The sequence below is a fragment of the Hypanus sabinus genome, chromosome 1 (assembly GCF_030144855.1).
Source record: "Hypanus sabinus isolate sHypSab1 chromosome 1, sHypSab1.hap1, whole genome shotgun sequence".
Taxonomy (NCBI): domain Eukaryota; kingdom Metazoa; phylum Chordata; class Chondrichthyes; order Myliobatiformes; family Dasyatidae; genus Hypanus; species Hypanus sabinus.
In genome coordinates, this window is record NC_082706.1 from 178,377,827 (window position 1) to 178,394,765 (window position 16,939).

General features: G+C 36.7%; 1 protein-coding gene across 3 annotated transcripts in view; it reads right to left on the reverse strand.

Moving 5' to 3' along the window:
• arfgef1 (ADP-ribosylation factor guanine nucleotide-exchange factor 1 (brefeldin A-inhibited)) overlaps positions 1-16,939 on the reverse strand; it is a 185,590-nt gene that overhangs the window by 17,684 nt on the left and 150,967 nt on the right. For all 3 annotated transcript variants that reach the window (XM_059982419.1, XM_059982409.1, XM_059982428.1), the window contains 8 exons: positions 15,895-16,055; positions 15,365-15,495; positions 11,655-11,784; positions 10,488-10,623; positions 9,064-9,202; positions 5,280-5,352; positions 2,969-3,125; positions 1,091-1,230 (listed from right to left, as the gene is read on the reverse strand). In XM_059982419.1, the coding sequence (XP_059838402.1) occupies positions 1,091-1,230; positions 2,969-3,125; positions 5,280-5,352; positions 9,064-9,202; positions 10,488-10,623; positions 11,655-11,784; positions 15,365-15,495; positions 15,895-16,055 (1,067 nt within the window). The remainder of the gene's footprint in view (positions 1-1,090; positions 1,231-2,968; positions 3,126-5,279; positions 5,353-9,063; positions 9,203-10,487; positions 10,624-11,654; positions 11,785-15,364; positions 15,496-15,894; positions 16,056-16,939) is intronic.

Here is a 16,939-nt window from a genome sequence, read left to right on the forward strand (position 1 = left end):
TTGTTAAATGCACTCATTTATGAAATGGTTGCATTTGCAAAATCTTTTATTTCTATCTCCCTAAAAATTATGTCATAGTAGATCAGGTGTGTAACAAATTAATGATAAATTATAATATAGGAACTGCTTCTCTCATCACGTCTGTATTTCTGCATAGTAGGGGCTTTAAGGGTTATGAGGAAAAGGTAGGTAGGTGGAGATGAGTCCATGGCCAGATCAGCCATGATTTTACTGAATGGTGGAGCAGGTTCGACAGGCCAGATGATCTATTCCTGCGCCTATTTCTTATGTTCTTATTTTTCTATGTGTTTTGGCAGCTAGTAGGAAATGAATTGGCTTCTATACCCAACAAGTTAAATTAAGTTAAGCCAGATGATAAGAAAAAGGGGACGCAAATTTATAAATGCTATTTTAATTCAGTCTTGTAATTCAAGTTCCTCATCATCAGACACTTGTGGAACCAACCAAACTTAACATCATAATAAAAAATAAGTGGTTTTTCCTAATATAATACCAACCCCACATCAGTCAGGAATATACATTAAACCACTAGTAAAAACCTATAGGCAGGAATTACTGACATTTCATTTGTGCAGAGCCAGTAAAAGTTTGCCAACAATAACTACTCTTACTGAATGCGGTAAAAAAAAGTTACAATAATTGATATATTATTACATTACTTCCCTTTCAGTGATTCCTGTAAGTCCTAATGATTATATATTACCATATAAAAAATTAAAATAAAAAATTAATCACTTCTAACTTACCGTAGCTCTCTTCTACCAGGTGACATCTTTCATTATAATGTTACTGGATAATGTTGAAATACACTGAGTGATTAAGAGCCAGTTATAAAGAGCTTGACAGTTTATAAAATGTGCCATAACCGATCCTTTACAGTTCATGAGCATGCAAGGTTTTTGGTGATCTCATATTGAATGTAAATGATGTGACAATTGAACTAACCTCTGTTTTTAAAGACAATTTTTCCCTCAACAGTTTAACTTATTTACAGGTTTGTTTTTATGGATTAGTCATAAAGTAATTTGCTCTTTCACTCAATTTTTAACCAACAGAAGTTTTTTTCTACCTGAGCTGCTGCCAAGTTCTCAGCATCCTCCTTTTTGCTGGTTGCAGGAAAGAACACAATATTGTCGATTGTCTGAATTAATTCCAGCTGGACGACACATTTGATGAGGAGTGCAGCAAACAATTTTTGCTCTTGTACTTCTATGGGAAGGAAATATTTGATTTAATCCAATCATGATTTGTTATTTTGATCAAATGCAACCAAGAATATAATCAAATATAATTAATTGTTAAATAGTCTATGGATTATTTAACAATCATATTTAACAATATACTGTACCACATTTAATTCAGTAACATCTTTGATTCATAAAATGACATAAATGCAGAAAAAACTTTCAAACTTCAATTAATAAATTGGTACAATTATGAAAAATAACTGAAAGCTTGATCTGAATGAAGTAATGTTTTAGGGAAGCAACTTGGAGTTTGACTTAACAGCTAAAGTTTCAGTGGTGGGCTGAATAAATTCAAAGATAAGCAAGGAATCAAAATTGGAGGGCAGCAAATAACTTTGAAATTTACAAGACTTGACAATATTGCAAAAAATAGGTAAGAGCAAGGCTATATTCAAAAACATAGATGAGAATGTTGAGTGTGAGACGCACATTGACCAGGAGCTGACTATAGTTCAACAAGCCCAGCAATGATATTCGAAAGATCCTCTGGCATGAGTGAAACTGTTTAAACTCTGCTATTCAGCACTTTCAGGAGCTGACAAGCCATGGTTAATCAAGAGTTATATTATCCAATAAATACATTATTTTAAAATAGCATAATAATGTGAGAACATTAAAATACACAGAAAATAAGTACTGGCAGCCCCACTGAGCTCTTACCAGCAACAACAAGCAGTAACCTTGTCACAGGTTGCAACTACCACATGAGCCAAACAACTCCGGTGCTTGTTCTGGCAGCATACCAGATTGCTTAGTGACAGAGAGTCAAACCCTTTCTTGCACGAGTGGCAGGACTTTGAATGACCTTAAATACAAGATAAATTCTGCGATAATGGAGCTACCTTTGTTTAAAATAGCTTTCATGCTGATTATCAAGTCGATTTTGGACAAAAAAAGCAGCTCTTACAACTTTATTAACTCTATACTAATGATTTCATCGTTGCTCCCAAGTTTTCTTTTCAAGACCTTATTCATGCTGTACAGGTCCAAAGGAATCTAGTATTTCTCATTATGCCCAATCCACATGCTGAATTTAAGCAGATGGGTGGAAAGTACAAGCAATAAAATAAGTATTACAATAGCCTTAAAATAAAAGTACAAATTGATGGTTGAACAGCATTTGTGAGGAAGAGTTAATATTTCACATTAATCAACTTCCATCACAAACTTGTGGAGCCCTGAATAGTGTGGGCAGGGAAGAGATAATGGGAGAGATGTTGCACCAGAATGGTGAAAACCTCCAATATTCCCTTTGCTCTTTCTGTCGCTTCTCACTTTCTGCAACTTAAATTTAGCTTGTTATCTCACTCTTCCACTTTCAATGAAAGGTTATCAATTCATAAACTCTTCTCCCTCCACAGACGTTGCCCGGTACGCTGCCCGTTTTTAGCATTTTTATGTTGACTTTCTTGTAACCACACCGAGGGAAGAGATCCTAGTTACACAAGCCTACAGTATTAATATTTTAAACATCTGTAACATTCAGAGATGGTTTTAGTTATGAGAAGTTGAAATGAGGAAAAAGTTAATTTCAAAATAAAATTACACTAAATTAATTACCCACAGTTTCTGTAACAGAAAACTCTAACACAAATTTGGAAGGTTTCATATTCTAGCAAAGAATTATTAAACTTGGCAGAAAATTCATTACATAAAACTATCATTAGGTAGTAACTTGTAACTGTTTGCCTGTGACTTACTTGATGACGTCTTAGATTTAGCAGCATCGTCACTGGCATTGGATCCAAGACTAAACTGGCTCTGACGCCAGTCTAAAGGATTCTTTTCTGTGCTGGTCACAGATAGCTGATCTTCACCCTTACTTAGGACATCCACAGACTTTTGAGAAACAGCATCCTAAAAAAAATGGTAAACATAATTGTAGTCAATATTATCTTAAAAGCAGTATATCAAATAGAAATTTTGTATTTATAATTTATTTAAATTGCTAGATTTATTTAATTTTATACTCGTCTCCACACAACTGTTGCTATGTACCTATCAAAATACACTATTAATCTGATATATTTGATGATGGTTTTAATGAAAACTGACACTTTAGCATAAGTTATGCACAGATCAATTGTTGAATGCTTCATTTTAATATTATCTATTACATTCAATACATTAGGTGTACATTTCAAAGAAGTCAATATACTTGAATATGTACATATAATACCTTATTCCAAGGGCTTAACCCTTTAAAATTTACAGTATTTCAGAACAATAGGAAAGTATCCACTGAATTATGTTAGAGAACTTCAGCTGAAAACCTCAGCTACTCTGAAGTATTGTTTGGGACTGAACTAAAAGTTATGTTTGGATTGCACAGCCTCAACATCAACAATGAACCCAACTTACTAGAATATCATACTCTCAACTCAACAAAAGACACTTGTCCCCTCAGTTCCTTGATCATTACAATTTGTTTTACAATTGTTCGTTGAAAGGCCAGGACAAGTGTCAAATGTTAACACTAAAAAACCTCATCTTAACAGTAGAGGAGACCATGGACAGACATTTTGGAGTGGGAGTGTTCATGCCGGCAGATAGGAGGTATCCGGTGGGCAGGTACTGTATCCGGCGCTCCTGATGTGGCCATTTACACATTGGGGAGACCCACCGCAGACTGGGAGACCGTTTCGCCGAACACCGGCGCTCAGTTCTCCAGCAGTGGCGGGATCTCCCTGTGGCCACACACTTCAATTCCACAGACCATTCCCACTCCGACATGTCTGTCCATGGCCGTCAAGATGAGGCCACACGCAGGTCGATGGAGCAATACCCTATCTCCCGCCTTGGTAGCTTCCTACCTGCCCGCATGAACGTCCAACTCACAGACCTCTGTTGATACCCCTGCCCCCCCCCCTTACCCCCATCCCTATCTATTTTAGACTGGTTCTCTCTCTCTCTCTTTCCCCCCCTCACTATAATCTCCCCCCAGCCCTACCTTTCTTTCTCTTTTATTTCCCATAATTCTCCACCTTCCCCCTAGCCCATTTCCCTCCAGCTTATCACTTCCTACCTCTCTACTTTATCCCTCATCTCCCCTTGACCATTCCTTGTTACTTCACTCCTGATAAGGGTTTCGGCCCGAAACGTTGTCACTACCTCCTCCCATAGATGCTGTCTGCCCTGCTGAGTTCTGCCAGCATTTTGTGTTTTTATTTATTTCCTGGTGACCAATCGTTTTAATTTTAATCCACATTTCCATTCTGACATGTCAGTCCATGGCCTCCTCTATTGCCACGATGAGGCCACCCTCCTCTCCTATCAGATTCCTTCCAGTTTCCAGCTTCTTACTTCATTCCCCTCCCCTCCTCCACCCGTCTCACTTCACCTATCACCTTCTTGTACTCCTTCCCCATCTCCCTTTCCAGTTCTGATTAAGGGTCATGGTCCAAAATGTCGACTGTCTATTCTTTTCCATAGATGTTGCCTGACCAGGGTTTCTCCAACATTTTGTGTATGTTGCTTTAAAATTATCTTGTTTTCAAAACTGAGGTATTGTTTAACCAGGAGGAATTTAGATTTTAAAAAAAGGGGTGGTAGCTATTGGGAGATAGAAAATTAAGATAGGAATGACCTCAAGTTCATGAAGAATGGAACATGGAAAAACTGGTCAGTCATATTTTGGCCCTAACTGGAAAGGTAACATGGAATTCCCAAGGACACCTGAAGTCCTTGAAGAGGAAGCCAGTGAAGAGGAATTGAAGGAGTGCCTTTTAAAAAAATATTCAATATGGTTATGAGGAAAAAGAAGGCAACTACCCTGTACAATCTTCATAGAAGTTAGTTATTTTTGTCAGGTTAACATTGCCATATCTGAAAAAATTGGGAGCAGTAAATGAGGAGAAAAAATTACATAAATACATTAAATATAAAACTAAACTGCCTCAAACTACAAACTGACTTTTTAAGAAACTCTGATATCCATGATTCTGTTCAACAGTAAATTCTCATATAAAAATTGAAGCCATTTGTTAATTCAGTAAATAATGTAATTCATACCATTTGCTTTTCGCCAGCTTCATTTTGCATCGGAGAGTCACCTTCAGACTGTGAGGGTCGCCATGTTAATAAACTAAAATATATAAATTACAGCAACATTAATTCAGTCACTGCTGAAGAATTAGTTTTGAAAAATGCTATTTTAAAAACAGATTGACTAAAATAACTCAGTTATTGACTACAGAATGGAAATTTTAACATTCCAATTTAAATTAGTAGCATATAATCTAAAATAAAAATTCAAATGCAGATTAAACTTCAGTTTGAAAGGTGAAATATGTCAGGCTTCTCAATCAAATCATGACACTATTTTTAGCACCAGATTCAGTAAAAGTCATTTAGTCTTAGTGCCTGTAGATATTATAATTCCTGTCAATTACCATATTTCAATAATTTGAAGTTTATTTGATATGCCCCCATGTAACGTATCTGCAAATTCAATGAAACCGATCAAAATTGAGACATTATATCTGAAAACTACTGTTGAATGATCTATGATAAATTCTAAAATTAGCAACTCCAAAAATAGTCATGAATACATTAACTGTTTAATGAATTGTTAAAAGCAAGAATTGCAGAGTTTAGTTGATCAACCTCTCCTCCTGCATTATACATGCTCCTACTGTCTGTCCAAGGAAGTACAATTATCTATTTCAACTAAACCCAGAATTGGTAGCTAACAAGTTTAAAATAAAACTAAGTTGCCACTTTCTTGTACAGTAACACCCAGTAGATCCTCAGTAGGTTTTGGCTGCAATGCCACCCAGATCACTTCAGCAAATATCAACATGACCCAACATGAACTGAATGATCTTGATTGCTTCATACTTTGTGATACTATTCCTACAACTGACCTTGCTTGCATTATTTCATCTGCATAATTGGATTAAGTCATTTTCAAACATTGAAAATGTTAATAGAATGATAATATTAACTATAGGACATTTCTAATGGCCACATTGAAAACACAAGCTATCAAGATCAATGAACAACATTTTTGCCACATTCCAACAAAGCAATCAGTTTCCTACCCACAACAAACTTTTTAAACCTACGTCCATTACTCTACTCTACTAGCATGCTTTGAAATAACTAGCAAACAAAAATCTGGAGGCTGTAACTGCTCTCACAATACCACTTTCACCCCACCGTTGTTTCTGGTGTGTCTTCCCTTTTACTCAGCTGTGAGTTTCCTTCCATAAAAGTTGACTGGGCCCTTAACACTGGCTATTCCACTTCAGCTCTCATCCCCCCTCCCCCCACTCAGAACAAGCATTAGGCCCTTTGCTGATTTATTCTTCATGAATAAATTCTGCATGAATATTTACTGTACACTATTTCCCATGTACCTCCTCCTGCAGTTACAGGGGATGTAGTATTTGTCCTTTTACCACAATTGTATTCTCCATGCTGAATATGATATGCAAGGTATGCTCTCTACACTGGGGAACCAAATGCAGAGAAAAGTACTTTTTCTTGTTTGCGACAGATTTCCAGCATCTGTAAACTTGCGCTTGTTTGTGACAGCTACCCAGACTATATCTTGTCCCTCCCTGCTACTTGTGAAACACCATCCCCCTTCTCTCAATTACTCAGTCTCTGCCGCATCTGCTCTCAGGATGAGGTTTTTCATTCCAGAACGAAGGAATTGTCCTTCTTTTTCAAAAGAAGTGGCTTCCCTTCCTGCAACATCAATGCTGTCCTCAACCTCATCTCTTCCATTTCAGGCACGTCTGCTCTTAACACAACCTTCCGCCATGCTACCAGGGATAAGGTTCCTTTTGTCCTCACCTGCCACTCCACCAGTCTCCGTGTCCAGCACATAATTCTCCGAAACTTCCGCCACCTCCAAATGGATCACACCACCAAACACATCTTTCCCTCTCTCTCACATTCTGTTTTCCGCAGGGATTGCTCCCTACACGACTTCCTTGTCCATTCGTCCCTCCCCACCGATCTCCATCCTGGCACTTATCCTTGAAAGTGGAACAAATGCTTCACCTGCCTCTACACCTCCTCCCTTACTACCATTCAGGGCCCCAGACAGTCCTTCTAGGAGAGGCGACACTTCACCTGTAAATCTGTTGAGGTCATATACTGTGTTTGGTGCTTCCAGTGTGGCCTCTTGTATATCGGTGAGACCCAACAGAGATTGGGAGACTGCTTCGCTGAGCATCAACGCTCCATCCGCGAGAACAAGCAGGATCTCCTGATGGCCACCGATTTTAATTCCACTTCCCATTCTAATATGTCCATCCATGGCCTCCTCCACTGCCAGGATAAGGCCACACTTAGGAATAACACCTTATATTCTGTTTGGGTAACCTCCAACCTGATGGCATGAACATCGATCTTTCTAACCTCCAGTTATGCCTCCAGCCCCACCCCCTTCACCATTTCCTTGCCCCTCTCTCCTGTTATCTCCTTGCCCGCCCATCACCACCCTCTGGCGCTCCTCTGCAATTTTTTCTTTCTTCCACAGCCTGCTGTCTCTTTCACCAATCAACTTCCTAGCTCTTTGCTTCAGCCCTCCCCCTCTAAGTTTTACCTATCACCTTGTGTATCTCTCTTTTCCCCCCCCCCCCACCTTTCAAATCTACTCTTCAGTACTTTTTTTTCCAGTTCTGCTGAAAGGTTTCTACCCGAAATGTCGATGGTACTTTTTTGCATAGATACTGCCTACCCTGCTGAGGTCCTCCAGCATTTTGTGTGTGTTGCTCGGATTTCCAGATCACCTTGATTCCATTCATAAGAGTGACTCTGAATTTCCAGTTTCCTGTCACTTTAATTCTTTACCCCACTTGGATTTCTGTCATCAGCCTCCAATACTGTCCAATGAAGCCCAATGCAAAACTGAGAAACTATATTTCATCTTGCTACCAGGAATATTACAATTTAATTTTCAACTGAACATCAGCATCTGTCTCAGATTTCCAACATTCAGTCGTTGCCCTTTTCTTCTGGTTATTTATGTATATTTTCAGCTTTCCTTTACATATTAATCTCTAACATTTGCTTTCCACCACTTCTATCACCACTACTGCCATTCACTCTTGCCTTTGCACCCTATCTTTAAATATCTGATGTCTTAACACACTGTTCTACAGTCTCCAACATAAGGACATATTCTTTTCATATCCACCCTTTCAGCTCCTCTTTTAGGATCTAACTAATTGAAACCTTACTCTTCTAAGCCTCAACAGGTACAAACTTAGTCTGCCTAATCTATCCTCATAAGGCAACCCGCCCATTTTAGATATCGGATTATTCCTAACTGCTTCCAATGCACTTACCTCCTCCTTTAAATGAGGAGACCAAAATTACACAATACTCCAAGATATGGTTTCATTAATACTCTATGTACTTTCCTACATTTGTATTCAATTCTCTTAAAATAAATAATAATATTCTACTAGCTTTCCTAATTGCTTCACCTGCATAATCTGCCATTATCCCATCAAGGATAACAGCTACTTCAATAATGGACACTTGTGTCCAGGGAAACTCTGCCAACAAGTATATGCATTAAGGAAAGGGGAATAAAACAAATACATACACAAAATAATGCAAAATCAAACATTTGACAGTTTAATTGTACAAGGACCACATCAGTACATTTTCTTTAACAAATATAATGCTGGAAGTTTATAATGTACTGGAATGGCTGAATGGTGGAAATACATTAGATTTTAGTTTAACAAAAAAAAAAGGATCAAGAAAATCCCATTACAACTATAGTATTAGGAAAGTTCCAAGTACATCTTCCATTAAAAAGGTTTCTTACGCATGAGGAATAGTGGTCTTGAAGATGTCCAACATGCAATTGCAAGTTTTGTCCCATGTTTCTGGTAAAAATTTTTCTCCATTCAGAATAACAACATTTTCCAGACAATTAGTTCCAGATCGTGCGAGTTGTTCGTTATCTGAGAAAATCAAGACATTATCAAATTCATCATAAAAATTAACTTTTTAAATTATTTTTGTTTGGCTGTATTTGCACCACAGCACAAAGGGAGTTTTACTTTCTCTCAAAGAAAGCACAGCACAATTTGCCAAGAAGTTCAATTTTGTTTCAATTTGGAGTGGGATCAGGTACTTGTTCTAAATTTACAGTATTGCTTTTATACTGCAAGTGTAATTTTCAAGAATTAATGTATAGCTTTTACAAACAACAAGTTCCCTAGAAAGGACAAAGACATAACAACAATGTCAAGCTTGGACTAGACTGAAATAACTGGAAGACTAACAGTCGTTCAGTTTTTGCACTTCATTTTTAGAAAGGAGAGCTTTTGTGTTGATCTTTGTCAGAACACAGATCAAGTTTGCGGCCGCATTGTCAATTTACTTTCCACTTAAATCGGTTGCACATGTGTATCTGCATGCAAGTACAATTTATCTTGGAAAACAGGATATAAAGCAAATGAAAGTTAATTTGCACAGGACTCTTTGTAGCAAACTGACATTCACTATTTGGATTTGATACCACATGCTATATAATCAAGACTGATTTAAAAGATGATTAAGTAGATCATAACTTAATTTTATGACAATACATATGCTATAATGAATATCTGCATCATATAAAAATAGCTGTTAGTGAAATGCTGCAAGATAGCAAATGAATGCTAAACTTATAGAAAGTTAACATTCCTGGAAACCTCATCTTTGTGTCAGAGTTGTACAGCCCAGGAAGTGGCCACTCAATCAAACTCGACCATGTCAATCACAAAGCCCACCAAGCAAGGTATGGCCCATATATCTTTAAACACCCCCTATCCATGTACATATTTGAATATTGTTATTGTACCTGCCTCAATCAGGGAAAGGCCTCTGCAATTTCTTCCCTAGCTTCACACCTGTAGCATCTGTATCTTGGAACATTAAGCTGCCAGCCCTGCCCTTCTCTCAGCCATGCTCTTGTGGAACATGACAACATGCCTGTTACTATTTTGGTCATGTAACTGTAATCCAATATATTAAGTATAAATGTACAACACATTTCCTTTATTATTCCATTCTGAAATTGATAAAATACCCATGTATAGTTACAGTAAACCAAATTGATAGCTTTCTTACACAATATGCATAATGAAACTTCAAAATCTTGAAGTTACATATATTGCATATCAAAGTTTATTTTTGTTTAAATAAGACAGCAGCTACTGACCTACTTGCATACTTGTGAATACCTGTATTTGTTTGTTTTACCTTGCTGCACACACCAGTACAACTGTGCAAAAATATCATCCAATAGGACATCATTCAGTACTTCAAAGTACTGAGTAAATACATCACAGATAGCATAAAGTGCATGGTTACAAGTGGTGGTCATCCATTCAGCTTTCTGAAAAATAAAACACGCTTGCATCAATACCACAAAAACTTAAGAAGTCTTGCCATCCCACATCTAATATCATGGTCGTACAATGAGGAATATGACAATTTCAGCTTATTATAAACCATGGGCTACTGTATGCAAAAGACAGTGAATATCTTGAAGATTTCCAAGCCAATTAAATATAAAGAATTTAAACTTTGTTTTGAGAAGCTATAGCAAATATATGTAAATGTGTTCCATTGCACATCCAACAGAAATTCTATTAGGAAAAAGGGCTGGGAGTGACCAGAGTTTGCTACACCATCAAGTGAAGGGTAATATCCCAATGTCACTGGAATAGCCTAAAAGAACAGCAAATTACGCTAACTTAACAAAATGAACCAAGACCAAAAATTGTTAGTATAGGGAAAAAGCCACAGACATTCTAGAGAATTGTTATTTCAAGGTGTTAATAGTTTAAGGGAGCTTAATTTTTAAGCATTTAATCATCCCCAAATATGAAAGATAAATATCCAGGTGGTATTTCACTGAGAAATAAAACAAAAGAGCTAAAGACTCTTTTGATCTCTCTCTAAGCAGTATTTCTTTTAAGGTTTTTATTTAGATTGTCTGAAACTGTGAAATCATAGTGAACATATACAAGTATTTAATTTACCACAAATGAGATTTCAGATTTTATACAAAGGATTATGAGCTGAAAAAGAAAACATACTTTGCTCTACAAGGTCACAGAAAAGCCATAACTAAAAGAGTTATACTTAATTATGAATACCATATTATAGGAATTAAGTTATAGCCATGCAAACAGTACAGCAAAGTTTCACTTTAGTTTAACCATCTCTGACAAGATAAAGCAAAAAAGCAAACACTGAATAGTTTTTGGAAAGTTAATAATGGATTATTTTTTTCCTTGGTTGAATACAACCAATAAAAATGCTAAAATTAACAAATGAAATGTAGCTTCATACTGTGCTGTAAACAGTGATTCATACTTATGAATAAAAATGACTACACTTGAAAAGTAACTATCTACATACCTCAGTCTGTTGTTCTGGAAGTTTCATATTGTCAAAGATCCTGAAAACAATCCTAAACAGATCTTGCCACCAATGTTTCTCAAAAGTATGACCGTAAGTTTTCATTATTTCAAACATCACAGTTAATCCCCTATATCAGGAATAAAATAAAGGGTTAAATGATGATCACGTGCATTGCTAAATGACACATTTACTTGCATGTTGTACAATTGAATTAGAATGACTACTTCACTGAGATAATGGTGAAGGAACTGAATGTTCAGAGAATGGTGAATAAGGGACCAATCAAGCAGGTTGCTTTATACTGGGCAGTATTGAGTACCTCAAGTGCTGCTGGAGTTTCATATATCCAGGCAATTTCATAATGGAGTATTTTCATAATGCTGTGGACTTATGCCTTGCAAATGGTGTAAAGGCTTTTGAGCTTCCAATCAAAAATAATTCCAGAGGAGGTTAATGGTTAAGAAATTCAAAGATGGTAGTGTCACAAAACGACAAGAAATTAGGCTCTGTTGCACTACAGATAGCTTTTAGCCAGCACTTATGTGGCATAAATATAACAGTATATGGAGATTCCTATCTGCTAATATTATCCTAATCTAAACTAAGTGTGTTTATTATAAATATCTGACTTATTTGAACACAAATGTAAATGTGAAGCCATATTATTTATTGGCAAAACTTGTACATCACAAGATTTATATCATAAAGCAATATTAAAATAACTTCAGGTGCTACAAATACAAAAGGGACCTTTACATTCAGTAGCCACTTAATTAGATACTTCCTATACCTAATAAAGTGGCCAGTGAGTGCCTGTTTGTGGTCTTCTGTTGCTGTAGCTCATCTACTTCAAGATTCGACATGTTGTGCATTCAAAAATATTCTTCTGCACACCACTGTTGTAACACATGCTTAACTGAATTACTGTTGCCTTCCTGTCAGCTTGAGCCTGTCTGGCAGTTCTCCTCTGACCTCCCTCATTAACAAGGCATTCTTGCCCACAGAACTGCTGCTCACTGGATACTTTTGCTTTTTCCACACTATTGTCTGTAAACTCTTGCGACTGTTGTGCACAAAAATTCAAGATCAGCAGTTTCTGAGATACTCAATCATCCTGCCTGGCAGCAACGATCATTCCACGGTCAAAGTCATTCTGATCACATTTCTTTGCAATTCTGATGTTCGGTCTGAACAACAATTGAACCCCCTCACCATGTCTGCATGTTTTTATGCACTGATTTGCTGCCACAGGATTGGCACATTAGATATTTGCATTAATGAGGCGGTGTACGTGTGTATCTAATAAAGTGGACAGTGAGTGCATACTAATGTCAGTGGGTGGCAGCAACAATGAAAACAGTTTTGAAAGCCCATTTACTTAAAACAATTCTGTATGGATACTTGTCATTGAAAATTGGGTAGGCTACACAAAATTGACAATAGGAGCATGTATAAACCATTTATTCCAATATCAAATCAGCTTCCATGACAGCTGCAGACAGGTAAAGTTTCTGTAAACTATAAGAAATATTCTGATAACAATATCCAAGGACATAGAAAAGCAATTTTGACAGGTCATCAAGACTTTGCTGATTGTATTTATGCCTTTTGAAATAAAACATAGCTTTTAGCACAAATCAGTAGAATAGATAATTCTACATCAAATGAAGAATTAAAACTTAGTTAATACTTTGAATAGCTTAAGCTTACAGCTTACTATAAATGTAAACCAATTACAGTAATACAAGCTTATGAAATATACAGTTACAAGAAAAAGTTTGCGAGCCCCCTGAAATTGTATGGTTTTTGCATTAATTACTCATAAAATGTAGTCTGATCTTCATTTAAATCACAATAATAGACAGGCACAATCTGCCTAAACCATTAACACCCAAAGAATTGCACTTATCATATCTTTATTGAACACATAGTTTAATCATTCACAGTCCAAGCTGGAAAGTACGTGAACCCTTGTATTTAATAACTGGTACAACCTCATTTAGCAGCAATGACTCCACCAAACATTTTCTATAGCTATTGATCAGACTTACACAATGGAGATGAGGAATTTTACACCATTCCTCCATAAAGTTTCAGCTCATCAATATTTTTGGGATACCTTACATTAATAGCCCTCTTCCGGTCATGCCACAGCATCTCAATTGGGTTAAATTCTGGTCTCTGACTTTTCAAAACATAAATTTTCTTGCAGACCAGTTTGTGAGGCTTTAGAGCTGTGTATCATACATGGCTATAAGCAGCACTGGGATCCCACAGGGGACTGTACTGTCTCCCTTCCTGTTCACCCTATATACCTTGGATTTCAGACACAACACTAAGTCATGTCATCTGCAGAAATTCTCTGATGAACCAGCAATAGTTGGGTGTATAAAGAGAATGGGAGGATGAATACAGGGCACTGATGGAGGACTTTGTCAAATGGTGCAAGCTGAATCATGTGTAGCTCAACATCAGTAAGACAATGGAGATGGTAATGGACTTTAGGGGGAACTAATCCTGCACTGTTCCCTGTTACTACAGATGGTGAGGACGTGGATGTGGTGACAACCTACAAGTATCTGTGGGTGACTGGAGCACCATCACATAGGCTGTGTACAAGGGTGAGAGTCACCTCTACTCCCTGAGGAGACTGATGTCCTTTGGAGAATGCAGGCCTCTCCTTCACATGTTCTACCAGTCTGTTGTTGCCAGTACAACCTTCTGCGTAGTGGTGTGCTGGGGCAATGGCATCAATACAGGTGATGCCAACAGGCTCAATAAACTGCTTAGCAAGGCTGGCTCTGTTACAGGAGTAACACTGGGGGCTGTAGTAAAACAAAGGACCCTACAGAAAATCCTGGCAATTCTGGATGATGTTTCTCACCCTCTGCATGCCACCTTGGCTGAACAGAAGATCACATTTAGTTAGACTAAGACAACTGCGCAGCTCCAAAGAGTACTTTAAGTGGCCGTTCTTACCCTCAGATATGTCAACCTATAGCTGAGAAAGTGATGACCCCACCCCATCCCTGGTTAGACTGTTTGAGGTAACATTTTTATTCTTTCTTACTTCTCTTCTAATAACTGTATGTCTGTACACTTGTAATGCTACTGTGACACAGTAATTTGATCTGTTTTCACTTCGACATGAAAAAGATTGTTTATCAGTGCCAGAAAAAGCCAAATTAAATCCACTGTGATTCAATATGTTAAAACAATAAAACATGAAAACTTACAAGAGGGAGAATGCTTTTCATAGGCACTGTAGCTTTCTTGGAAGTCATTACCCCAGAGGTTCACATAATTTTTAGAACCTAGACTGTGATTGTTTAAATGGTGTACTCAGTACTGATGAGAAGAATACAATTGTTTGGGCGTTTTAGTTTAGGCAGATTGTGTTCGTATATTATTGTGACTTAGATGAAGATGAGACCACATTTTATATGTAATTAATGCAGAAAACCAGGTAACTGCAAAGGGTTCACAAGCTTTTTCTTGTATGTGGTTAAGAAGTCATGAAGCAGCAAACAGAGAAAAAAAATAGAAAATAATGATGTTTCTTGGTGTTTCTAAAGTAAATCTATTGCCAACATGCAAACTTTAAGGATAAAAGTGGTGCCTAGTGATCCTTCAAATAGTAAGGAATATAGAAAAACTACTCCTGTCTGAAATACAATTTTAATCACACAGAGAAATAGAATTCTTACCTAGTTCTTACATCTAATTTGCATCTGTTAATTATGCATGATAACTCGAACAGAATTGGAAACCATCCTCTCACCCATACTCTGTCTTCAGCAGCAACATTCATATCATCACTTGTGTATTCTCTGAAAGCCTGTAAATATATTTGATTAGAAATAATTTAAATTTGTTCTGCAAATAGTGATCCTGAAGCTGCAGAATACATTTTTTTTCATCCTTTCATCATAGTAGTCGCATCTCTCCTTGTTTGAGAACATCTAAGAACAGGAACAAGCCAATTGTGGTGACTGTTCACCTTGTTCAATATCAAACATTTATCTAAAAGTCACACATTCCATTTCAGAGTACCAAGGAAGATCAGAAAAATAGAGAGCTATGGGTAACCCTAGGTAATTTCTATAGTAAGTATGTGTTCGGCACTGCGTTGTGGGCCAAAGGGCCTGCATTGTGCTGTAGATTTTCTATGTTTCTATTACTTTAAAATCTATAATAATATGGAGTACTACCAAATTTGTTGTGACCAAATACTCACCTGTGGTCTCTCAGACACATATTTTGCACAGTGACGAATGAGACGAATTGCTTCCATGCTCGTATCTGGAAAAGCAGCATTGCAGGCAAACTCTGACAAACATTTCACTGCATCTTGAAAGGAATCTATTGTTGCTGGGAAGTGCTTTGCAAATACATTCACTGTGAAAATAATTTCAAAATGGTGAATTTTACTTTGCTGCTCTTAAAAGTTCTTTGTTGGTATTTTCAGATTAATAATTGATCTCATTCATTCAAATGCTTAAATGTTCTAACATATTAAAACAATCAACTTCAACTTAAAACTGGGTTAAGAATTGAACTGAGAAAGATTTTCTAATCCTATATTATCTGTAGTTTTCTTTTTTGCTTTACTTTCACATTGACTTTAATTTTACTTTTTGATCAAATTGAACAATGAAATTAAAAGCCTCAATTATTTGTGCAACAATTAGAGTAAAAATAATTCCACTTCACTATGTCAATTAGATCCTTCAATAGAAGTTACGTTTTTTTAGCAATCACATTTTTAAAGCCCAGTTCAAGATTTTATTTAACAAATATTTGTTATGTAACTAATCAAGTTTCTCACTTCAATACAGACTGCTGCAACCCATGCCTCACAAAATATTAAAAGCTTAAAGAGTTCAAAGTATTTTAATGGACAAAATCCATTTTAATACACGTAGAAAAATTAGGACTAAACGTAGGTCTAAGATGTAACGTGGGATGTGAAGATGGAATACCAGATTAAATTTTATTTATTCTTCCCTGTATATTTTACATGTTAACCAAGGTCTACAATAATGCAGATACATCGAAGCAAAGTTGGGATTTTATGGCAAGAAAACATAGCAGTATAGGATAATAAATAAGTATTGGCATAGTTATGATTGGTATTGGTTTATTATTATCATATACTCTGAGATTCGGTGAAAGCTATACATGCAAATCATTTCAAAATGTAAGTACTTTGAGGTAGTTCCTGCGAGAAGCAATAACACAGTGTTACAGTTATAGGGAAAATGCAGTGCAAGTAAAGAGCT